Genomic DNA, 25,498 nt, shown 5'->3' on the forward strand with positions numbered 1-25,498 from the left:
GATGTAAAACCTTGTGGTTAGTGAGTGTGACAGCTTCTGCGATCTTGTACTGCAGGTCAGTAGTTACAAATATTCTGTACCTATCTTTGGGTTGGTTTTTTTTTTTAAATCCATGACTGAATGTGTAATCTGCAGGCTTAAACTCTGCCATGAGAATCACATTTTTTTAACAGATACAGAGCTCATAGTTTTGATGAGAGAAGTAAGATTTTTCAGATTAACATAATGTATGTTTAATAATTATGAAATACCTAAGGATATTGAATTCCTGGCAACTGGCACTCTCACAGTTGAAAACAACTATTCACACAAATGGCCTGAAAATATTAGCTAGGTCCCACATGACATATTAATTAATAATTAACAATTGTGATAGACACAATATGAGTCATGTTTTAAGCTCTTACTAGCAACATCTAAATAAGAGTGTTCTGATGTGAATAACTAATACAAATCGTTATGATCTCTGTGCTTGAAAAAACTGTTTTTATTCCTTTTTCTGTTGGAGACTAAATCTTAAAAAGTGCTGAGTAACACCACTTTTCACTGACCTTACAGGAGTTGCAGGTAGTCAGTATATCTCAAGAATTGATTCTTTGAGGTATAATACAAAGTCTGCAGGTTTTTGGGTTTTGTTTGGGGTTTTTTTTCCCTAGTTCCAGAAAGATCTTTGGCAGCCTGGCAATTTATTCTCTGTATTTCAAGAACTCTGCAAGAGGGATGAGCTTGAAAATGCTTAGTGAAAAACAGACTTCAGATCAAACTCCATCTTGTACTGATCTCTCATTTAAAACACGTACAAACTTATGTATAATTCAGTGGTTCTTGACACAAGACAGAACTCTGGAGTTTCTGTAGAAAGGTGCCATCTTTGTGTATATCTTCCTGTTTCTGATTTATTTGTGTATCCATCTTGGAATACTGATTTCTGCCGTCTTCTGCTCCAACGATTGGCAGCTTGTTGAATGATGTGCCCTTCGTACTGCTCTATTTGTATCTACTATTGATTCACAACCCATTTACTGAAAGAAGCTATTTCTGAATAACATGATGGACCATACTGATGAAAAAATTGATTAAAATTATTTTTTCAAAGCCAAATGCTCATTGCTTTCTGCCATGAATATATGCTTTAAGCAGATGACCTGACAGTGCTTTAAATAGCTGCTATTCTATGACAAGACAAAAGCTCAAATAAGTATCCTGTGCTATACTTAGAGAATATCTATTGGAAGTTGCTTATTATTCCCCACTTTGTTGAAGTAAGCTATCAAATCAGGAGTCATCCTTATGCTATTCTAGTGTGGCCCCCAATTCCACTGTCACACAGTAATTGTTGTATTGGGGATTTTGTGACCTTGTTTGCCGTGTACACACCCAGTGTGTCTGTGCTGAGTGTGTGTGGACTATGGACTCTGCTCATAAAACTAATGAGTTCAGGTGCAATAGCTTGTTTTCTAGGCAGCATTATTCCCACTTCCTTCCCATGCCCTTTGTGGAAATACTTACCTCTGTTTCTACATACAGTGTGAAACATACAATTATTAATCCATAATTGGAAGGTAATAGCAGGTAGCCGGGTAATACCAGTAACAATGCTGCAGCTGTATTGCTATTGCTAGTAACAGTTCACAGGCTTTGTCCTGAGTTTACAAGACCTCAGGACGGAGGCTTATCACATGTGCTTTGTCTAAACTTTCCCTGATCTTGGAGCTTTGGTTTTACTTGATTTAGCTGTAACATCAATTTTTCTAATGACGGGAGTCTATGGCTAATTTAGTTTACTTTTGCTTTGTATGGTGTAACCACAGGTTTTATATAGATATTAATAATAAGTAGGTACTCTGTGTAGAATGATATATTTATGACTAACAACATTACAGTGTACACAAATAAAGGCTTGTTACAACAGCAGCAACCTTGAGAAATTAAGACACCAGCTGCAGTGTGGAGTATAGGCATGGGACAATAAGAGATGGGGCACAGGCTGGTGCTGGAGACCCCGAGGTTATAAACAAGTTTCCAATGGTCAGTTAAAGAAATGCAGGCCTGGAGCTGGACAAAGCTAGCCTTAGGGGTAAAAAGAGAAGAAAGAGTAAGTATTTAAAATAAATAAAATACATAGTTGCAGACTAGTGAAGAAAAAGGAAGATGTAAAACTTTATTAGGAAACATGTAAAAATAGCCCCAAGTGGAAGCTATTTCCAAGAGAAGAAAAAGAGAGAAAGAAGAGGGAACCGTGAACACTAACATCATACTCCTGCAGGCACAGGACTCTGGATGCTCATGATCCACTATGTTCCCTCCATCAGATGGAAGCCATACGGAGGTGAAAGGGTAGGCAAGACACCAGGAGAAGGGGTAGGTACTGGTTAGTGCGTGCATAACAACTTTAACTGTAGTATTACTGAGACTTTCTGTACTATTGCTTTATTTTCTTTATTTTTCTACAATAATCAGATCATTTTTTTTGCGACTTTACACATAAGGTGGGGTTTTTTTTGCCCATAACAAGATTTTGTACATAGCAGCTGCTAAAGACCGTTGCTTCCCCATGTTAAGATGGCAGCTACTTGATGGGCTGCTGGATATTAGCCAGCCTTTGTGGTGGTTTTCACCGAGTCCTTTAATGCAGCTGTGATGTCTGATCTCATTTACCAGAAAAGCTGCACAGAAGTTTCTTGCTGCATTGTGACTCAAAGCAACCACTACTCCTTGAGAACAGTCAGTTCCATCAGTTTGAGGCATCTATTTGGATTAGAAGTACAATCTGGTTAACCTCTGGTGTAAAAACAGCTTTTTTGGAGAAGGAGGTATGAATTCTTTAAGCTTCCATTATTTTCTGCTTTTAGTCTGTCATAGTCTGTACTTCGCTACATGGTCTCCTTCAAACACACTCTGTTTCTCTTCTGGAGTGGCAGTGTGATATGGAGGTCTCCAGAAATCCACAGGCATTACCTGAGGTCTGTCACCAAACCCCTCTGTGACTTGCTTAATTTCTTAACTTCTTTGCATCTCAATTCTCGTGTAGTAAATGGGTATTCAGTTTTTTTCCAGTGTGTCATTACTTAAGGCTATACATTGAGAAAAACAATGACTGTCACTATGTTTAGTGTACTGCACTGCACAGCACAGTGAGGGTGAACTCTGTGAGATCCACTGGCTACTTTATAAATCAGGGTCACACCTGCTGGATGAGAACAGAAATCAGAGCTGCTTCCTCAATCTCTTTCTTAGGAAAACAGCACCTAAAATTTGAGACTCCCTTAAGAATTTAGTGAGCTTGGTATCTCCTATTCTTTCTTCTTTTCTTGAAGTTCCCTGAAAGCAACTAAAAATTTGGGAATCCTACGAGATTCTGCTACCAGAAGTGCTGTGCAACTACAGTTGAAAAGTAAATGGTATATGTGGACAAGAGAAAGGAACAGCAGTTAGAATAGCCTGAATAGTATGAATGTATTGCACATTTCTTATTTAAACCAATGCTGTTGCTGTCCGCTAGTTCAATTACTGCCAGTGTGTGGCTTTGGGCAAAGCAATTTTCTGCTCCACTTTTTCCATCTATGAGACAAAGAAAGCATGAAAACAGGGGGAAAAGAAGTTTAAAACCACTTCTTTTTTTGTCTTTTCCTAATGGCAAAAAACCACCTCTGCTCTTTTTGCTTCGGAAGGCAGTACATTCTTACCTCTCTTCACCTTTGTTGAGCTACAGGAGTTTGCCCTGCACTAATGTCCACAGAGCACCGTGGGTATCTCAATGAATGGTATGGTATCACTACAAATAACACCCCATGCTATTTATAAATAGGAATGACCCAGAGAGCATGGAAAAGCAAATAAATGGTATTCCTGTCACACTGTTCTAGTTCATATATATTTATGTATCTTGTAACTCCAAATTTAAGATTGCTTTCTATTGACTTCAGTTCTATCTGCCTGTGTAAGAGCCGCATTAGGTGCCCTGTTATGTCAGTATGTATTAAAAATGTGCAAGGAGCTTAAGGCTATTTAGATGTTCTCCCTTAGAAAAGAGATTGCAACAAAGGTTTTGGATAAACAGTAAAAGCAAAAGGTTCTTGGGAGGCCTTAATATGCAGGTAGCAATCCATCTCTAGATCTCATTAAGTTGCAGCTAATTCTTGTCAGAATACTTTATCCAGGATTCTTCAGGTATTTAATTTTAAAATTAAAACCCCCCGTATTTTTACTGCTGAAGATTGATCATTTATTCATACATTGAGCTGTTTGGGATTATTGTGTCATGGTTTTGATAGGACTCATTTCCCTTTCTTATTTCCCACTTCCATTCTGGTAGCTGTATCTAACATTATCTAGGCCTGCATAATACCTTTATTTACATTTTAGAATTAAAAGTAACAGCAGGACTGTGTAATTGCTTGGCTGGAATTCAGGCCTCGTACTTTGTGATAGTACAAAAAGCAACTGTGTTGGGAATAAAAAGTCTAGCAGTAATTAAACATGAAATAAAACCATATATTATTTTTGATATTCAGTGTATAACAAAGAAAGATTTGTAACTAAGGCTTTGCAAAACCCAGGACAGACTACGTACCTCCAGGTAACTACTCCAGGGATCTGAATGTTTCATTTTGGGGATTAGAAACACATGCTTACTCTCTCAACTGAGGGAGCACTGATGGACAGCCATGGATGCTAAGGCTGCAGCAGTGCTAGAAATGAGCATGTTATAATGCTTATAGTCAGATTAATAACCTTACTTAGATTAAAACCAAATGTAAGTTGCCTGTTGCTGATGGTGTGTTTGCAGAATCAGGCTTTAATGGCCTGACTCTGTACTTAAATAGGTATATTGACTGTATAACATAATTGCATAAAGAAAAATTAAATGTTTAATTTTATAATTAATCTAACGACATTCCTTCTTACTGATTTTAAGATATAACAGAATTTGGTTTTGTTTGCTGTGTAATTACTTGGTGAGGTTTCATTTGCTTTAAATCAGGCCCCTAGTCCTGTCATTCTTACTCATGCGTAGGCAGTCCCACTGAATTCAAAGGAATACATTCTTTTCTCTTCCTCTAAAGTCACTGAGGATTATAAAGCTGTAAGAAAGAAAATATTTAGCTCAGAGGCATATGTGACTGTATGGATATTCTACTATGACTGGAATTTGTGTGACAGAACTGATTCATGCTCTAAATCAGTCAACCCACTTTACCAAAATAGACTAACTAATGAGAAGGCTAATCAGTAGGTTTGTGCATTGCAATTATTTGCCAGTTGCTGATTTTATTAAGTAATTTGCTATTGAAGCTCAGTCAGGACTAATAGGAAAAGGGGAAATTGAATTAATACATGGTGAATACATTTAGTTGTCCTATTTTTTTCTGGTTTAGAGCAGAATACTATAAACTTGCTTAACAATGTTTTTTATTTCAGATTGAAAAGGGGAAAGATAAAAATGGCATGCATGGCTGCTGAAGTAGATCTTAATTTGAAGCAGTGCATAGTTAACACTGTTGACCAATGTAGGGAAAAAATCGTATTAAATAATCAACGTTACCTATAAATCCAATAAACACAGATTCTTACCCTCATGTCAGCATTGCTGACACAAAGCAACCCTAAAGCCAATATACACAGAGATGGTAGGAGCATCCTGTATCAGTATCCCTCGTTATACCAACTGATTCATACCACTTTAGCATTAAGACAGCATTACTTACAGCTGATACCATGTACACTGGGGCTGGGTGACATCATTCTTGAGAAAAGCTGAGAAATCTTTATTTCATAATGAGTGATGTTTTGTTTTGCCCTGTGCTCACGTAACATTCAGCATTATGAGATACTAATCTTGTGTGGGTCTGTGCCTGCTACGACAACAGAGTGAATAATAGATATAATGACGATAATTACAGTAATAATCTTCCAAAAAATATTCTAGATTTGGTTTTGTTTATTCCTTCTTGAGCTAAACATGATCAATTCTGCACAAATATTACCAGGTCTTTCTGATACCTCAGGCCTGTCAGATAGAGCAGCCTTTGTTTTTCTGGAGTTCATTATGGAAAATGTCATAGGACCAACAGTCTTTGAATATAAATCGTTCAGTTGACCTTTCTCACAAGTTGAATGGCAGATTACTTTAGGCCGAGCAGCAGCAACTCATTTTCTGATCAAAATGAGGTTAACTGAGTAAATAACTCTTTCCTGGGGGTGTATGTTATTTTTCGATACCGGGGGTTAACACCTTTACACCAGGAGGAGTTTGTAGAGTTGATTTCTGTGAAATGTATTATGGAAATAATTTCCTGCTGCAGGTATGAGGCATTTATGTATTCTTCATTATCACATCCATTGGCAGATTCTTTTTTTTTTTGTAAAAAGCCATTGCATCAATGCTTGTGTTTCTTTATCACAGGCGGTACAGTAAAAATGAAACCAGTGTCCATATATGGCAGTGCAGTCTGAGGCTCTTGGCTGCTACAGCAGGATGTAATCAGGCTGTTCTGCATGCACTTTTTGAGATATTCCTCAGCGGTATCATCTACACAACTGAATACAGATGTTCATGGAGGATCACACTGTATGTAAACTTTACATATCGAACCTATTTGAAGATGAATTCACAAGCTTATGTCAGGGTTAGACAGGATTTCAGCTCCTATGCTTATGTGTCCCAGGCATTATTACCTCACCACAACTGTTTGCATCGCTTCAAAGAAGACAGCCCCAGAGAATCCAGTTTGTGGAGAGGAATCTTAGTTTTTCCACTCTGAGGTCTAACCAATGTCACATTGCAGAAATAAGCAGACAAAAGATCATCTTTAAGATTTGTTGTCTAAGTCAAAACCAGTCTTTAATTCCATAAGGCATTATTTCTTCATCAACTTTGTAGCAGTAGCTAAGGTTGCAGAATTAGAACATTTCAATCCCACCAAACTAACTTGCTGCCATCAGAAACTACGTTTGATGCCTGTCTTCCAGTTTGCTCTTCTAGGTAGTTGGTAGGATGCAAAACCAATCCAGATGGGGCTGGGCTGGGCTGTAGCTACAAAACTACAATAAGAATATTGTTTATTTTTAAACTAAAAGATGGTTGAGAGACATATTTTCCTCTTATTAAGACAGAACTTGAATTCTGTAATCAGAATTCAGAAAAGAAACACCACCACCCCCCAGTAAATTTCCTCATGACCAGTGAATTTGCTTATGAAAATCTCGAAGGGAGGAAGTCATTCCTAATGATGAAGCAACATCTTTCCGTTGGAGCACCTGTGCGGTAGAAGAAACCAGGTGAAAATCCAGAAGGAGCCCGAGTCTGACCTTGTGGGTAAGCTGCAGAACGACTCCCCCGACTTGGGATCCCATCTTGGTCTGGGTTCAATGCACACACCGGTGAAACCCAAGTGTAACTTTTGCCAGTGCTGGGTTTGGCACACGGTTAAGAATATAACCGGGGTGTTTCTGTTACTGCTGCTGTGGTGCTGGGGGACCTCTCCAGAAAGTTCAGTACGCGCCTGGGAGGTGGAGTGAAAATCGGGGGTCACGGCAGGCTCTGATCAGAGCCGGGTATAAATCTCAACAGCGCCGGCTCAGCTACCTTAAAAAACATCACCAAGAGGGGGTTTTGTTATTGCTTTCAGTGGGAGAGACGGACCTCCTGGCCGTGCCCCTTCGCGCTGCCGCAGCGAGCGGTGCAGAACTCGTTCCCGGAGCGCCCCCCGGGCCGGTGACTCTGGTCCCCCAGGCGCCTTGCCCGGCGTTGCGGCTACCGCCCGCCTCCCCCCCGGAGCTCGGCGCTGCCCGGGCCACTCCCGCCCTCCGGAGCGCCGAGCCCCCCGCCGGCCACCGCGGGCGCTCGATGGCTCCGGGCCCGATTGCACAGCCCTGAGCGGCGGCGGCGTCCTCCGCCCTCCACCGCCGGCGGGCGGCAGCGGCGGCGGCTCGGGCGCAGGCCCCCGCGCCGGAGAAGGGCGGGCGGACGGAGCCGAGCAGCAGCGCGGGAGCCTTGCGGCGAGCCGAGCCGAGCGGAGTCGCCCCGGCTAGGTACCGCGGAGGGGAGGGGAGGGGAGGAGTGGGATGGAGGCCGCCGGTCCTGCCGCCCAGCCGCCGGGGCAGGCGGAGGGCGGGCGCCCGAGGGGCTGAGGAAAGGGGTGAAGGAAGGGGCGCGGGGAGCCGCCGAGAGCGCGAAGGCCCGGAGGGGGGCACGGAGCCGGCGGGGGGAGCGGGCTTTAGGGAAGACCCTGCAGCAGCGGGGCGGGAGAGCTGGCGCGGGGTGAGCAGTTGTGTGAAGGCGGCAGAAGGGCCGAGAGGAGCTCGCTGAGGGGCTGCCCGACGCCTGCGCCTGGAAAGTGCTCGATCACCCCCGGAGCCGGCGGGGCGGGTGGGTGAGGCAGACAAGCTGGCTCTCAAAGCCGGAGGTCCCCGGGCTCCCCGAGCCCAGCCCAGCCCAGCCCCGGCTGGATGTCATGGGGAGGGGTGGGAGAGTGACCATGCCCCGGGTTTGGGGTAAGCAGAAGCGGGGTGCGGGGTATGCGAGGGTGGGTGTCTGCCGGGAACGGGTCGATACAGATCCTGGGACTGCAGGGACGGTTTGGCTTTCACTTGCAGTAAGGTTGCATGGCTTTAGTGTCTGGTTTTATATTTGCCTACACATCTTGGTAATTAAGAATATTCTGGGGAAGAGTTGCAGTGCTGGACATTCTGGTACGCAGAATGTCGTTGCAGGCTTTTGCAGTTTGAGTTCCTGGCTGTCCACATAGGGCAATGAGCAAGGCTACACCATATAGCTGGTAAAAACTTTGTAAAGGGATGTAAAAGCTGTAAAGTTGCATGAGTTGACATTTTGGAATGAGGAAAAGAGTAATAAATGTCGTAAGTTTAGTTAAAATCAGAGTAAAGTTTATTGGGATATGGGCAGGAGGGTGATAAGAGAGGAGGAAAGCAGTTAATGTTAAGGCGAGTTCGTCTTTGTGCTTCTGTAGTGAAATCTGATAATTCTGGAAGTTTAGGTTCATTATTAAGAAACATTGACATATGAATGTTTCTTTAAGTTTGCATTTTGATTTAGTAAGATTAAATGTTTATAGTTGTGGCCATGAATTGTACTAAACTTTTCTTTTAGTTTCACATGCCAGAAGTATTTTCCTTGTCTTTAGAAACAGTCAAGCTATATTGTATGTTCCGTGTTTTGCTACATGGTGTGTAATATTCTCAACTCATGTATGGAATAACAATTGAGACCCAGAAGATAGATCACTTCTGGTTGTGTGCTGAATGGAGTTTGGGTTTCTCTTCCTTTTCCTGATGTTTTGACACAATGAAAAGGAGGTGGGGGAAGGGAGGAAACCAGTTTAATGTTATACTCAGTCTAGTGATATATTGAAAACTTGTGCTTGATTCTTGAACAGAGGATTGATTTTAGTGTCAGTAAAATATCTGAGTTACTTATCAGTTCGTGACGTTATATCCCAACATGTCAAAAACTTTGTTACTCAATGCAGGGTGCTCTGTTTTAAAATTCAGAGCATCCTAATGAGACAGGAGGTTAGAGACACCTTGTCACAGAAACATTGTCAGATTGTGCGATGTTTGTTCTATTCAGTTTTTACCATTGCAGTTTTTACTGTTTTTAAGGAAGCAGAACCTTGAAGAAGACATGAAGTATGTTAACATCTACATTGCAAACCAAAAAAGCATGAAATCTCTGTGCACTTACATTTTTCAAGCTGTTTTGGAGTTTTCTTTGGAGAACAGCCATTTAAAATATCTAGAGAATCAACCATCACAGTGAGGTGTGTCGGTGATTTATGCTCGGTTACTGGTCTCTGATCAGCCAGACGAGTCTCCTGCTGAGTCTGCACCTGTGAGGGCTGCTGCTGCTCAGTTTCTGTGTTGGTGTGTTTCAGTGCAGTTGAAGTCTAGTCACAGTACTACTTAAGCTAGTGCTATGATAGCTATAATGATTTTGAAAAAAAAAATAAGTGCACTTTTTTGGGATTTAGGATATGTTCAGAAAAAAATTCCGTGGTTTAATTCAAACCAAAACTTGACTGGATTCAGAGTTTACCTGAACAGAAAATTGGCAGCTAAGATCAACCTGCACTTTTAATTATCCACATGCATATATATCACCTGCTGTAAATCAATTTAATTTTTTAACGAACAATTTAATTTCCTGAAACTGTGGCATACCCCCCCATATCTTTATACTCATTTTGATATATTTTGTCTATATTACATAAACAATAATGTTTACAACATTCTTGGGAATAAAGCTATGTTCAGGCAAATATTGAAATTGTTGTTAGGATTTAGGTGGATGTTTGTACTTCTGTGATTTTTATGCACTTTCCTTGCTATTGCACCAGCTTTGAAACCTGCAAAGAAATAAACCGAAAGCATTCTATGTATTTTTATTCAGGCTGAAGTTAATTCTTGCATTTTGAAGTTTAGTTAGTCAAATATTTTGGAAAAAAGAAAAGAAAAAATCTTTTAAGCTCACTTTATCAAAATCAGACTTGCAGATATGATACTGGTTTTCTAACTACTAGAAGCATTGGTTTATATAGAGTTTGCCAGGTTGCCTGTAAATAAAATAATGTGTTGGGGTCCCTGTAATGGAGCCAAGTTTATCTTTTGACTGAAACTTTCAGAAATGAACCAAACTAATATTCAAGAATTGTGGGTGCTAGAGGGGGCAAAGCCTGTCAGTAGCGTCTGCTGTGGAGCTCAGGAAATGGCTGGTTTATATTTCTCAATAACTGAATGTGCTGTTTCTTCATTTCCTGGAATAGTTCTTCTCACATGGGCTTCAAGATTAAAGTGATGATATGAAACATAAAAGCAAAGTATGTGTACTTGTTAACACGATGAATGAATGTCTTCCAAAATCAGAATTTTTAAAAATGTCTTGAATGTGTTGCATTGCTAAAACTGCTATTGCATTTCCAGACGCTTTTTTAGAGGGTATTTTTTCTCTAATTATATCAAGCTTTGTCCTCAAAACTTCACGGCAATCATTCGGCATTCCTAGAAGACATTGTTCTGTCATTCCTTTCACACTTCAGCAAATGTATATTGTGTTGTAGTTCCTATCAGAGTCACCATTATGCATGAGGGTTGTGGGTGGTCACATTCTTTGTGTGAATATTTTAAAGCCAGCAAGCTCAGAACAAGAGTTCTGATGGATTTCACTTAGATCTTTGTTTTCCTTTAAGCATTATTGCTTTTTCAGATACAGGGTGATTCTTCTGCATCTTAGAAATCAGTAATACTTGATAAGCATTTTTCTAGGAAAACCAGTCGTTTGGAATGGTTCCTGTGGGAGTAAACAAGTACTTTGTATGAGCATCATTGTTCACAAAACATCAAAATACAGATAGCCCTTTTGTTTTGCAACACAGATGAAAGTATCTGAGGAACTAACAAGAATTCTGTTTGGGCTGTGTGATATTTGTTTGTTTGCACAGTGTGAAATGCTGCGTGAGCATGGCAAAACCTACATAGAAGGTGCAATATATGAAGATGTGCTTGGGTTACATCTTTAACAAGTACCTGCATAAGTGCTACTAAATTGTCAGTGATAGAATAGATACATAGTTTTCCTGGGGCAAATTGCTTCATCCAGAACATTGTCAAGTGAGAGCCTGAAAGAAAGGGGTCTTGTTTCAACACCTATGGTTTCAGAATCATATTTCTAAGTTGGATAATTGCATACAGAAGTAAGTGGAAGTTGTCCTAGTCTGAAATCTTCAGCAGTAGTTAGAGGAAATGGATGGTTGTATAATAACCTGTTATTTTTTGTTGCTCTTAGTCAAACAGATTCTTCATTGCTTTTTGCTGTCTGGGGTAAGCATGTAATGCAAGCATGCACATATTTTTGTTTGAAAGGGAAGATAGCTTGATTTGTGAGTGGAACTGAATCCCTTCATAATACAGAATATGCTGTAAAATATGTGAGTACTCAACTGCGAGATTTACTGTCTGGTAGTTTTTCACTTGCTAGTGCACTTAGAACCTGATACTAAGAGTTATGGTTCTGCTTGATTTAAAAGTGTTAACATTTTGGACTTTCTCCTCCATGGCCTGGAATTATTTTTGCCATGTGCTCCGGGTTGTGATCTTGCGATGACCTTCTCTTGTGGCCTGTTCTTGAAAACTGCTGTTGAACATCACTGTTAGTTCCATCTTCTCCATGTTTGGCTTCAAATTTCCCCACTGCTGGCCAATATAACATAACACTGCAAAATACCTGGCATTCTTGTTCCTCCCCTCGTCCTTCCTTGTCTTGGTGCTGAAATGCCCTAAATTTGCCTGTATGTTTTCTTTGAAACTGCATACAAGAAAGCAGTGAAATGGCACATGAAATTCTCAGCTTTTTTTAGCTGAATGAGAAGTCAAGAGCGATTAACACTGCTGAACATAAAATGTGTCAGTGTTATGTCAGGACCGCCAGTTACCTGCCATTGCTTATGTGGCTCTGCAGAGTGAGAAATTTTAAGGCTTCTGAGAAAAGGCACAAGCTGGCTGAATGCTGAGGATCCTGCCACACAAGGGGTATTGGAGTACTGATGTACTTAAGCTGACACTTTTATTTAGCTTTGCTTTCCAGTTCTGAAGATTTTGAGGCAGACTTTGCTTCTGTGTGTTAGTTGGTAACAGTCTGTAGAAGTCAATAATTAAACAAAGGCTGCCTTGTCTTTTGAGTAATAAATACCTTTTTTTAGTTGCTGAGTTGTCCCACTTCAATGTCTTTCTAGTGTCTAAACTCCAAGCTCATCTGAGCTGGAATTTTAGGGTTTTTTTTATTATTAAGACTCTATAATTGTAGTTTATTTAAATTAGAATGGGTTTGGTGTGCTGTAAATTCTATCTAGATTACCTCTGAAGAGAACTCAATCCTTCTTTCCCTGGGCAATCTGGTGTCTCACTTGAAGTTGCTGGGAGTTTGATGCTGCACTTTTTGCCTTTTCCAGACCTCTGTGTATCTTTATGTTTTCCTGCTAGCATAAACAACACACTGTAACTATTGGATTTTGGTCTGTTGCATTCATTAGTAGCTGAATTTGGCTGGTGTTTTAAGGTGTTTTTTTCAGCCCAGCTGGCCAAAAGAGCATGATACTCAGTTTCTCTTGTCAGAAGTAAGCCCTAGGGAGCTGGGCAGGAGTTCTGTTTGGTTTTGGGAGACACTCTGAACAGGTGTGTGCAAGGGCTAAACATAGGCTTGAGCATTGATCCTCTTGCTGTGCAGTCAGCTCAGATGCAAGGGCAATGATCATCCCATTAAACTTTTAAAACAGTGCTGCAGGAGTAACATTGATCTGAGCTGTTAATGACTAGAACTAAACGTGTCAGGCTGGAAGGCTTTCTCTTAAATGTGTCAGTTCACTTGTTAGATAGATGATAAGAAGTCTTGCTTTCTGAGGAAAAAACCATGAATTTGGAGTCAGTTAAAACATCACTGCAATGCAGCGAAGGACAACTTGAAGCTAATGAACGTTCCTCATCTCTGTTTTTCATCAGTGGGATGGTTATGGCATTGACTGGATAGTCAGCCCAATGGTAGCTGTTATGAAAACACTGGTAGTTAATGCTGGTCATTTTTTAATCTTATATCATTACTGTTCCCTGTTACTCATTCATTACTGGCAACGAGTAACAGTTATCATTTCTTACAAGAATAATGTCCTTCTTTGCTAGACTACTCCTTGGTATAAAACTGAATCCACAGGCTTTTTATCTTTAGACTTTATATCAGACTTAATGCAGAGTTATTTTAATACTTGTGAAATTAGAAAAATATGAATAATAATTATTAATGTAAGTTAAACAGCACTTTATTTTCTTCACTATGTAGTAGATATAAAGGACCTAGGTCCTCATCTAGATAGTGTGCTAGATCCTCATACGAGTAACACGCTCGGAGAGCTGAGGTTGATGTGATTTCTGTTTGAGCAGGACTGTTGAGCAGTTCCAGGTAAAGAGACAACTTCTGGAACAACAAGAGATCAAATATGAGAAAACTTAAAATAAATTCGTAAGTACATACTGGGTCTATGTGTTAGTTTCCATTACTTGTGCTGATCTTCCTTGAAATAATGAGTCATAATTTAAGGGCTTTTTTTTTTTTTTTTTAGTGAGAGATCAGTTAGGAGCATGCTGTATTGCAGATTACTTTTTTTTTTTTTCTCATATTTGCCATGGGGTGGAAGGAAGAGGGAAAGTAAAATTCATTAAGTTGCCACAATTGCTCATAGCTTTTAGTTTGTTGTGTATTAATTTTTGTCTTGGACTTCCATGTGAAAGAATTACAACAGTCTCTATGGACTTTTTCCCTCAGTTTTTTAAGCCTGAGAAGATTACATATCTCAGAACAAACTTAATAGACATAATAGATCTTTTTGGTATCTTTTGTTCTATTAAAACTTTGCCATGGGTGTCCTGTTGGTTCTCATATTTTAAAGCCAGTTGCTAAAGGCAGCTATTCAGTTCGGTCTTACTCTGGTTCAGTCACCTTCTTTTTTTTTTTTTTTTTTTTTTTTAAAGATGACTAAGTCCCTCTTTTTGCTTTGTGGTTTGTCTGGAACTTCAGAAACTCAATTGCTATTGCCTTTTAATGCTTGATTCATCCTATATTCCTTCCAATTTACAGGGCAGCATTCCATCTAGTGCTTGTTCTAAGAGTTTTTCTGAGTTCTTTTCTGATCAGTCTTGAACAGTTCTGCTGGCCAATTTGGCAGTCAGTAGATGAGAAATTCTTCATCAGTAATAAGTAGGAACAACTTCTGCCTTGTTCAATAAATCTTTGTGACAGTTTTGTAGCATAGTATAAATATAAAATAAACTTACCTCATAGGAAAAAAGAGGGTTTTTTTGATCGATCTGCTCTTGTAGCACTGACGGGAAAGTAAATCTTGTAATTACTTTGGTTATATTAAGAACAACCCAAAAGCATGCTGCGTCACGCTAGGTAGAATATTAAGATATTTTTATCAGCCTTGTATGCCTTTTCATTTTGTTGATGGTATAGTATGTGCTTCATTCAATCAAATTCCACATTTATTTTTCCAGAACTGTTTTTCAGATTGAGAAGTATCAAAATTATAAACACCAGGTGAAGGGGGCTGTCAAATAATTCACATTTTTAAACATGCTCAGGTTATTCTTGCATGAATTCACTAGTCTGTGATGATGTTCAGTAAAATTTAATACCCACGGCTGGCATAACATTCAGTCTTCCATTGTGCTTGCCTACCCTCCCACATGGCTATGCCATTCCTCTAATTATGTCATGGCTCTAATTAAAGCAGAGTTGCACCCGTGTCTGCACGGTATGTGTTTAGGTTTGATGTTTCCTTCTGCACTTAGAAATTGCCTAGTAACATCTTGTATACATAACAAGGACATATTTAATATTAATCAAATGCAGCTCATCCCCACATTCTGTGCTTGTGTTCTGTTTTGCATAGCTGTGTAAGCACCGTGCCTTTTGTGCTGTTCTCCACTCTAACTGCAAAGCCAATATGCTGCAGTAAAAACCCGATTCCCTACATTCTTGCCTTTCTTCTCGCAAGTTTGTATGCCTGTGCTCTTTTTTTAGTATTATTTTTGAAGGTTCATAAGTATCCCTGGTGTGCAGGCTTACAGCTCATTAAAGGGAGTCTCAGTAAGCGTTTGGGATAAGGTTTTTTGGGTAGGGTGGAGAATCCACTGCTTTGTACATAGCTTCATGGAACCATGCTTGTTGACCAGCACTGGAAAGATCAGGTCTGTGGGGTTTTTTGCTGCATGGGCAGTTCTCAGTTTCTACAAAACTAAATCTTGCATAATTAACAATCAATCTCCGTAATTCAGAACTAATGGTCCTTCCTTTGTGAAATGGTATCCATGTTAGCAGGTGTTCACTGTAAAGATCAACAACTACACCATAACATCTTTCTTTTTTAATTTAGGCTAAAAAAAAAAAAATCTAGAATATTTTTACTACTTATGCAGTAGGAGCGTTTCATTTAGAAACAAGTTACAATAATAACTTCAGATGATGTTGTTTAGGGCCTTGTCCAGTGAAGTCTTAGAATCTTCAGAGGCTTCTGTAACCTCTCAGCACCTGTCCCAGTGGCTGATAATCCTTACAGGGAAAAATCTTTTTTCTTCTATCAAATTGGAACCTTCCTTGTTTAAATTTATGACACTGGTTGTATTATTTCCTCCCACACACCTCAGTAAAGAACCTGTCTTCATCTTCTGGGTAGCCTTCGCTTGTGAAGGCTGCTGTTAGGTCCCATTGAGCCTTCTCTTAACCACGCTGAACACTGGTTCACCAGGCTGAAAGAAGTTTTGATTATTTTGAACTCTACTTTTGATTTGTTTTCAATTTCAGTCTTTTAGAGACTGGTCAAAAAGTGATTACTTTTACAATGGCACACAACCTGAATTTCATGTCTTGCCAGACTAAATTCAAGTTGAATGAGATATAAAAGGAAATGGTTTTGCCCATTGATTCTAATATTAAGCTGGGAGCTAAGGGAATGGATTGGTAATCATCATGTTTTGTTGTATTCATAGTATTGTGCATGAATTTTTCAGAACAGTTGAGTCACCTTTGCCAGCTCTGCTGGTGGTTGATTTTGGCATGAATGCTGTGGCATTGTTTATGACTTGATGACAAGGATATGGTCATTTATGATAGCATTCCATACTAATATAATGAATATTTTGCACCAGTGCTTTTTTAGATGTATTGAAGTAATGTAGGTCTTCTGATAGCACTGGAATCATCTTTCTAGAAAGTCATTATGGCATTATGCTGTTTGAGTTTTTGTTTGTTTAGAATTAAACTGAGTTAACAAAACAGAAATAAGAAAGGTGGTTTCATTAGTGAAATGAACCAAATTGTATGAAAAATATGGTGGGTCTGCCCAATTTATGTAACATTTAAAAGGCTAATAATATTATGGAGCTCCAGTCTAGTGCCTTTTTGGTGAGCTGTTACTTAATAAAAATTGTGAGTATTGCAAGACTTTGGAATTCTTTTCTGTAGAACAGACACTCAAATCTCATGTGCTTTCCTAAAGTTGATCTTTTTGTAAATTCTTCTTATAGAAAGTCAAGTTCTTGATGTCCTTTGTCCAAGAACCTGGAGCGAAGAGAGACAGTTCTTACAATGATGAAAAGTCACCTGCCAGGTAAGTTAAGTGCCAGTGTCTGGCAACAATCTGTGATCTTTTCAGTGGGGGAAAACAACTGAGAATTGTAATCTGAAGCTGCGTATGTAAGTTGGATCAGTTGCTGTAGTAGTAGGTGATTACAGATATTAGGCGTTGGTACAGGCTTTGGGTGAGGGGGAAAGGAGTGCTTGCGACCTGTACATGTAATTTCCATACTGAGCAGTGATGGAACTCTATTCAAATATTCAGTGAAATACGTAATTCTACTTCTTTTTTTGGATGTTGCAAAAAAAGTGAGGATAGAGTTACATTCTGTGAGGGTTCTAGGAGTGAGATAACTGATAAATTTTGAATGGCTACGTACCTAGGTGGGTAAAATTATATATAGGTATAATGAGCTATGTGTATTTATCTCTGCTTGTCATTTTATAATGTGGTGCCTTGTCAGGCTGTATGGTATTTCAGGTAAATTTGAAGTGACAGTTGATTATTGCAAATTAGATGTGACTAATTTCCTTTGTGAGTAAATTTTACATTAAAATGTGTAGAAAATAGTAAAGGTAACCTTCTGCTGCACATTTGATGACAATCCAAGTACTGAATAATTTACCATTGCTTTGTATTGCTCGTTTACTGCTCGATGGATCGTTTTACACTATAATATTGTTACTGAAAAAAAACCCCAACAAACATGTTCAGCAGTCTCGGTGACCTCTGGAAAAGAAAATTTATTGGGAGTTGAAAGTATGGTTGACATTTTACCAAAATCTCCTTGGCTATTTTTGTTTGCGAAGCCTAGAGAATATTGTATTTTGTAGTTTGGGGCTCTATGGCGCATAAATAGTGTGGGGGAGAAAGTTATCATTAGAAGAATTTTTCACCTTGGTTTGCTTCTAGTTATGCTTATTGACAATATAATTTCCAAAATAGTTATGTTTTACTTGTGTCTCTCAGACTATACATAACTTCTTTTGAACTTTGAGTTTTTGAAACATTATTTTTTCAGATTTTGTTTGGTTTGTTGTTTGTTGGTTTGGTTTTTGTTTCCTTTTTTTTTTTTTTCCAAAGACAGAGTTTTTTTCAGCAATGAAGTTCTGCTTTTTCTTTATGCCCTGTTTGGCATTGAGAATACATAAAGTGGTTGAATAATGGATTAGCATTTGTATTTATGAATCTAATTAACAGGAGTTTGTTAGGTAGAGGTTATTGCCATTGCTGCATTTAGTTCTGGAGAGCAAAAGTCATTATGTTTGGGGCCTGTTGGTCATTACTTTCAGGTATATGCATGATCGGGCATTAGAAAACCTCACTTTATGCAAAAAAAACAAAAAAAAAAAGATGAAGAAAGAACAGTAGTTCAGTGAGAACTCCTAATATATTCTGAAGTATATTTAACTTTAATTGGCATATTACATTAATACCATTATTTCATTTCCAAAGACATTATTACTAAAGCCACCTGAATAAGAGTAGTATAGTTTTGTTATTTTTTTTTATGTTTTCCTTTGAAAAATTCATTTTAATAAGCCAAACATGAATATAATGTGATTGCTGACTCTCTGGTAATTTTTTTTTTATTGCTTTTTCTGTTTAGGTGCTGAAATTTCTGCTTCAGTCACCAGATATTAATGAGGAAGAAAACTTGACTGGTTAACACAGTTGTAGCAGTTCGTTGGGTTTTTTTATTCCACAGTGTTTGAGGAGAGATTTGAGGAAAATTTCGAGGAATGGAGTTAGCTCACAGTTTACTACTTAATGAAGAAGCATATAACCAGCTCAGTGAATTTCAAAAAGCAGAGTTCATTTTTGAATGGTTGCAGTTTTTGGAAAAACTTTTACCAGTGACTAGCAGAGTAAGTATAATGAGGCTTGAGAAGAAAAGCATGTTATAGTTATTTCTCTGTCTTTTTTGTTATTTTGTTTAAAAACAAAATAATAGTATTCAGTATCATTTGCTTCATGTTTTTTATGTACATGCAATGAATGTATGTTCAGTGTTAGCAGCAGCTTTCTAAGTGTTACAAGTTTTTGGTCACAGCCCTTTAAATGACAGAGCCATTTGTCCAGTGAAAGGAATTTTTTTCTTTTTTTTTTTTTTTTTTCTTTTTTTGAACTCAGATAATTACTGCAAGATTTTGCAACCTGGTGATGAAGAATGGCAGTCATGCTTCCACCTAGCATGGCACAATTGTTTGGTAGTTCTCTAGCAAGCAAGAATGTAACATCTTTCTCTTGTTATTTTCCTAATCAAATGATAAAATGTGCTTCCAGCCAACTTTAGTTCACTGTTCAGTGCATTTTAAGTAGGATATGTGGATATGTAACAGTAAAGCAACCTAAATAATGCTATGTAAGAGTTGTTCTTTATGTAAATGAAATACAGTGCCGGATTTTTTTTTTTTTTAAAGAACATTTAAAAAAATTTCTATAAGACTAAAAGAGATGATTGTTTTAAGGTAGGTTATTTCCTTTCTAATACTCAACTTCTTGAAACTCTGCTAAAGTTCTTCTTTACTACTTAAATTGCTACTGTTTCTAGGAATCGTTTTATTTTAAAACAAGCATAAAAGAAGCAAGAACACACAGTTTTGTTTTAGCAAGACATAATTATACAAATGCCATAGGAAAGATACACTCGAAATGCTACTAGAAAGAATTATGCTCTGAAAAATGCTGGGGGTTTTTGTTGGTTTTGTTGCTTTTGTTTTTAAAGAAGAATAATAAAATAGTCACGTATTTGAGGTGGCTTTTGTCTAAGCAGAAAAGTGCAATAAAACTTTCATTTTTAACTAAGAATGTCATATTATCAGAATGCTAATAATGAAAAGTAAAGATAAGTAGCATTAATTATCTTTAACTTTTAAATTGAACTGAAGTTTAACTGGTTGCTGATCTTTATTTCCAGGCTGATGTAAGGGAAAATCAGAAGAAACTAGTTGAGCAATTGACTTCTTTATTAAACAATTCACCAGGACCTCCTACCAGACGGCTTGTTGCCAAGAATTTAGCTGTACTTTATAGCACTGGAGATACTTTTTCTGTTTACCAAACAATTGACAAATGCAATGAACTCATTCGGAGTAAAGATGATTCACCAAGTTATCTGCCTACAAAACTGTAAGTATTTTTTTTAACCACAAACTTCAAATCCAGTAATAATAAGAGAGACAGATTTATGCGGTGGGAGGTTAATGTAGGAGAGGGTGTGCTCCCTTATTTCTGCCTGCTGTCCAGTAGAGCTTTCTGCCATATGACACATAGAATTTGGGAGCCTCCCTGGTTAGAATCATTATTGTGGGTGTATCCAGCTGTAAAAAGTAATTTTTTCTTTGGTATTACATCTGTAAAATTCTTAAATTTGACTATTACAGAACAGAAACTGACTTCATCTGAAACCTGAAAGCAAATTCAAATTGCTTCCTTCTCTCCAGATATTATAACAATTTTATTTTAATCATTTAGTATATGCCGCCTTTGGGGTAGAATTATGAGTGGTTAAGTACTTGGGAGCATTGTATATATTCCTTTCTGTTTCTTTACTGGAAAGTTCTGAGTAAGAAGTTCAGCTGCATGTTGGGGGGGCAAAATTCAGGTCAGTACCTTACAATGTAAATTGCTCTTGAAAGTTTAATAAGCTTAAAATATATTTTTCTTCCTTATTTAGAAGTTTCTTGTTATGATATATGTAAATATACCATGAAATCAATCACACTCAAACACTTTAAAATCACATTAGTTTTAAAGCTTTTAACAGAGGCGATTTGGTGGCTGATGGGAGTCAGTGTAGGTTGTATACGTTAGAACAAAATTTGACCTACCTAGCTATTATTTACTGGAACCACTGGAAATAAATTCCTTGAGTGATTTGAAAGCCAAGCTAAATTAATTTATTTAGGAGTGCAGGAATGCTAAACTCAGTGCTGTCACTCGGGACTATAATGACCATAGAGTGCTTTAAGGTAATAGAGTAAACTGAGGCCAGTTTATGCTTTATGTTTTTGTTCAGTGAAGGGACAGAACCAGCTTGCAATACGTATTGCCATACTGAATAAACCATGCTTTACAGCACGTCAGACAAACACTGATTGTTTAAAAAAAAGGTGAAGAAAGCTTTTTTGTAAGTAACTTAATTAACATTAGTTAAAGAAAAAAAATCTTTACCTGACATGATGCATCTGAGTTTGCTACCAGAGGATACATAAAAAACATAATAGTATCAGATATTGTATGCGTGCATCAGGAACCAAAAGAGTAGAAGACAGTTGGTGATCTCCAGCCAGGCAATTGAAAATCAGGCCAGAGAGAATACCAGCAATGACTAACACTGTTACGAGGGCAAGTGTTTGAAAAACAAGGAGAAGGTAGCAATAGTGCTGAGAAGAGCAGTGAAATGAACAAGCACAACTCCAGGTACAAATATATAGTTATTGAGCACATCTCTTAATCCGACTGGGAAACTGGATGTAGTTAGTTAGAAACATCTGAAATGTTTGTGACTAAATGCCTAAAGCATAGCTAACAGAACAATGTGCACTGATACTGCAGGATGTGAAACCAAATCTTAAGGTTCAAAAATATTATGAATAACCTCTATTCCTGAAACAATGCACATCTTTCACTATAGTGAAGAAAACTGAAAATAAAGGTAAAGATAGTAAAACATCATTGTGCATTAATGATACAGTTTACAAGTTTACAAAGCAGAGCAGAATCTGCCTTTTGCCTTTGCTTCACATGCTAATCCTATTTGTGACAACCCAAGTGAAGCTTCCTGAAAGTAGATTTTTGCAAGGAGTCAGCTGTATTTTCCAATACCACAATATTTTTTTGTTTTCCTCTTGTTCCAACTGACTTCTTGGCAGTCTTATGAGTTAAGAGTAAGTTTGCTATAAAAGGTCTTAGTCCTGCAAAATGAATTACTGCTACTTCTGGCTCCTCAGCAGTGAAGTGCATTAACATTATAGGTGAGTTGTTGTATGGAACAGAACTGTGCCGGTCTTCGTTGCTTTGGCTGCAAGATGCCACACTGGATGAAGTGGGATGTTGTCAGCATAGCAAGGAGGGATGATGAAGTCCATTGGCAGCAAGGCAGAGATAGCAGACAGAAATAGCAGATATCCGGAGTTAGAAATCAGAGAAGTAGCTGGGGGAGAAAAAGGTAGCAGCGTTCAGAATCCTGCTGGGTATGTAATCAGTAGTGAGGAGAGGAAATAAGAGAGGAAGTGGAGAAAAGGGCAGCAGTAAAACATGGTTTGCTTTAAAAAAGGTTTGGAAAAGGGATTTGTTATAGTACTGACACTGAGACAATAGGCTATAGAAAAATAATCGGAACTACAGAACTCTTTATTGAGTAAAATCTTTCATCTTGGGTTGCAAGTGTGAATACTTGGTGATCAGTGAAGAAAGACTGCTTTTTTCTTTTTATTTTTTTAAATCATGACTAAAGTGTTGTTTTTGTTTGCCATCTGTCCTTATTCAGCATACATGCCCATGTTGTCTGGTAGCAACACTTAGCCATCATTGTTCACAATGTGTTGATTCACCTGGAAACTCCTTTAAATACAGTTTATAGTGAATTGTTCTCTTATCCCATAAATTATGATTTTTCTTTTTTCATATAGGTGGAAAACAGAAATGTTTTAGGCAAGCATTTTGAACAGAACCTTAAATAGATGCTTATCTACTAAAATTGAGTGTGATGTGAATGACATACCAGATCAGATAAATAGGTCATGTAGTGTGTATACAGCTTCTTACTTGACTTTAAGTTACAAAGTTTTTAAAATATCTGCTAAGGTTGCTTTTAAACCATAAGCATTTTGAAAGCATTTGGCTGGGCAGCAAACTTTAATAGCTGATCTCAGTGGTGTTTTACCACATGTTTAAGAATTTTAGGTATACATTTTTGTTAATACCTCTCAAAGTACAATTGCTAAGGCAGTATTTGAAAGAAAACAATTTAAACGTGTCTAATGTAGAGAGTTGTATGTCAAAATGGGGCTATGCAGTCAGGGAGGGAAAAACACAGACAGAGAGGCTTTTCCCTGCAAAAAGCTAAATTTACAGGCTTCCTTGGAAACTTCTGGCTGTTGCTTATTATTTGACAGATAAAATGTCTCAATAGTTAATACAGTTTGGACATAGTGAAGAAACATCTGTGGGGAAAAGAAAATGGACAGCTACAGGCATGATAAAATCCTAGAAGGTAGTAAGAAGAGCTTCCTAAGTCCTATGCTTTTAACTTTTATAGGAATTTAAATATTGGTGCATGGAAGTAGCTGGATTCTCATCTTTAGTTGATTATATGTTACTCATTAACAAATGTTGCCACTTTATTGCTAGAAATCACTGTTGAACACTGATTGACTTTTTCATAGAACACTTAAGCACATGGCAGAACAGCCAACCACGTAAGAGTGTTTGCAGATTATACCATGATGTAATAAGGTAGTTCTGATTTGGTTGTTGGTTTTTTTCCATAGATGTTTGTTAAATATTCCTCGTTTGGATTATGATGTTAAATACACATTATTTAGTCTTAAGGCTAATTAAACAGAGTATCTGTGACCATCAGATGATCAGTTTAGTAGCAACATTTGTAAATTTATGCCCAGCCACACCATGAACAACATTAAAATCCAAACTTGTTGGTGTGTACCAAGTTGGTTAAAAGTAATAATGAAAAATGTTGCTGTAATGAAAATCGGATTTTGGTATGATAAGAGATAAAGAATACCAGTTTTGTTTCTTTTACTATGCTTTGTCATTTAGGGAATTATTGTTAATAATAAATGCATTTTTCTAATCAAGAATGTGTTCAGTATGTGGTTTTAAAATTCTTTAAGTGAAACCTGAATTCAGTTGGCAAATAAGTAAAGTGTTGCTTTGTTGAATGGGGTGCTGAGCAGTGTCACTGCATGTTTAAGAAGGTCTGGTCAAAGAGCTGGAAGCTGATTAAAGATACAATTTTATTTTTCCTTGTATGCATAAAATTAATTGGTTTAGTTCTAGATCTGTCAGTACAAAAGCTAAGGGTTTTACTTAATTATTAAAAGGAAAACACTCTTTAATTAAGCAACTCTTTCTTTTTTTATTTGCTCAATATTTAGTAATTTTTGCTTTTGCTAAAGGATATGGCAGTGAGCATAGAGTCCAGTTGTCAGTTGGAAACTAAATTCAGAATTGTGTGCAGTGAAAAGGGCATGGGCTTATAGTTTTATTTCCTTCAAGGTGTTTCCTTATTGCATATTGTTATACATAAATGCCAGAATTTTAATTACTAGACCATTTGCGGTCTACTGTTGACCATCGAGTCCTAAATAAACCTGTCCCTGGCTACTTCTAGCAGCATTTGCCATAGCACAATGCCATAGACTGTATGATGCAGGGCATGCTTAATTTCTTAGAAATTAGTGTTAAGATTTAAAGGTGGATATGCAAATTGTATTCCTATCATAAAATTTATTGGAAGATTGTATTACCTGAATTCATACATTATCCAAGTTGTTTTTCCAACCCTTGTATCTGCATTTCTCCTACAGTATGTGCCACACACAGACCTTTTTTTTTTTTTTCTTTTTCTTTTGATAATTCACTTAACATTTTTGGGGCATTCTATTTTGTTGTTTTGTTGTTTGCCCACTGATTACATGAATTGTCTTAATCCCTTCCATCTATTACTACATCCATTTTCACGCGTCTTTGGATTTGCTTTTGTTTTAGTGCTGCGGTGGTATGCTTGGGCTATTTATACAAAAAATTGGGAAGAATTTTGGGAAACAGTTTTACTGACACCGTTGGGAATGTACTTAAAGCAATGAAGAATGCAGAGGTATTGGAACAGCATGTTTAAAAAATGATTGGAAAAATAATAGGATGTTTACTGTTGGTAGCTGGACCAATGAATATGAGAAAGTGCATGATACCAAAGTATGAAAAAATTGTGGAAAGTCGTAGGATAAAAATCAGTGTCTAAATTCCAAAGAATTACTGGAGAGTTAATGGGTTATGACTATAAAAGGATGGATCATAGCTCTTCTCAATCTGATTTCATGAAAGAACTTGATAAACTAGAAAATCTAATTGCCTTATTAGTAAGAAAATCTTTGCTCCAGTTTGTACTTCATGTTTTGAGTGCTAGTGAGTACTTTCCAATAGAAAATAGAATTACTGTTTTCACTTGCTTATAGAGTTATAGAGCAAGTTATCTGCTTTAACTCACTTCAGCATAAACAGATCTCCAAAAGCTTAAAAGACCCAAATCACTGTTTACATATTTCAGTAGCTGGCATTTTGTATTTCGAAGGAGCTTAGGTTACAGAACTTTTAACATTTCTCTTTTT

The 25,498-nt window shown here is 37.8% G+C and overlaps 1 protein-coding gene across 5 annotated transcripts in view; it reads left to right on the plus strand.

Moving 5' to 3' along the window:
* The first annotated feature begins 7,893 nt into the window (after window positions 1–7,893).
* HEATR5A (HEAT repeat containing 5A) overlaps window positions 7,894–25,498 on the plus strand; it is a 68,808-nt gene continuing 51,203 nt past the window's right edge. For 3 of the 5 annotated variants that reach the window (XM_030483749.1, XM_030483750.1, XM_030483751.1), the window contains exons 1-5: window positions 7,950–8,034; window positions 17,092–17,174; window positions 18,751–19,009; window positions 20,062–20,273; window positions 24,879–24,987. In XM_030483749.1, coding sequence (XP_030339609.1) covers window positions 18,884–19,009; window positions 20,062–20,273; window positions 24,879–24,987 — 447 coding nt within the window. In that variant the 5' untranslated portion in view covers window positions 7,950–8,034; window positions 17,092–17,174; window positions 18,751–18,883. Of the gene's footprint in view, window positions 8,035–17,091; window positions 17,175–18,750; window positions 19,010–20,061; window positions 20,274–21,003; window positions 21,274–24,878; window positions 24,988–25,498 lie in introns of those variants that run through there. The other 2 variants (XM_030483754.1, XM_030483753.1) reach the window with 2 other exon arrangements.

This window comes from Strigops habroptila, chromosome 4 (genome assembly GCF_004027225.2).
Source record: "Strigops habroptila isolate Jane chromosome 4, bStrHab1.2.pri, whole genome shotgun sequence".
Taxonomy (NCBI): Eukaryota; Metazoa; Chordata; class Aves; order Psittaciformes; family Psittacidae; genus Strigops; species Strigops habroptila.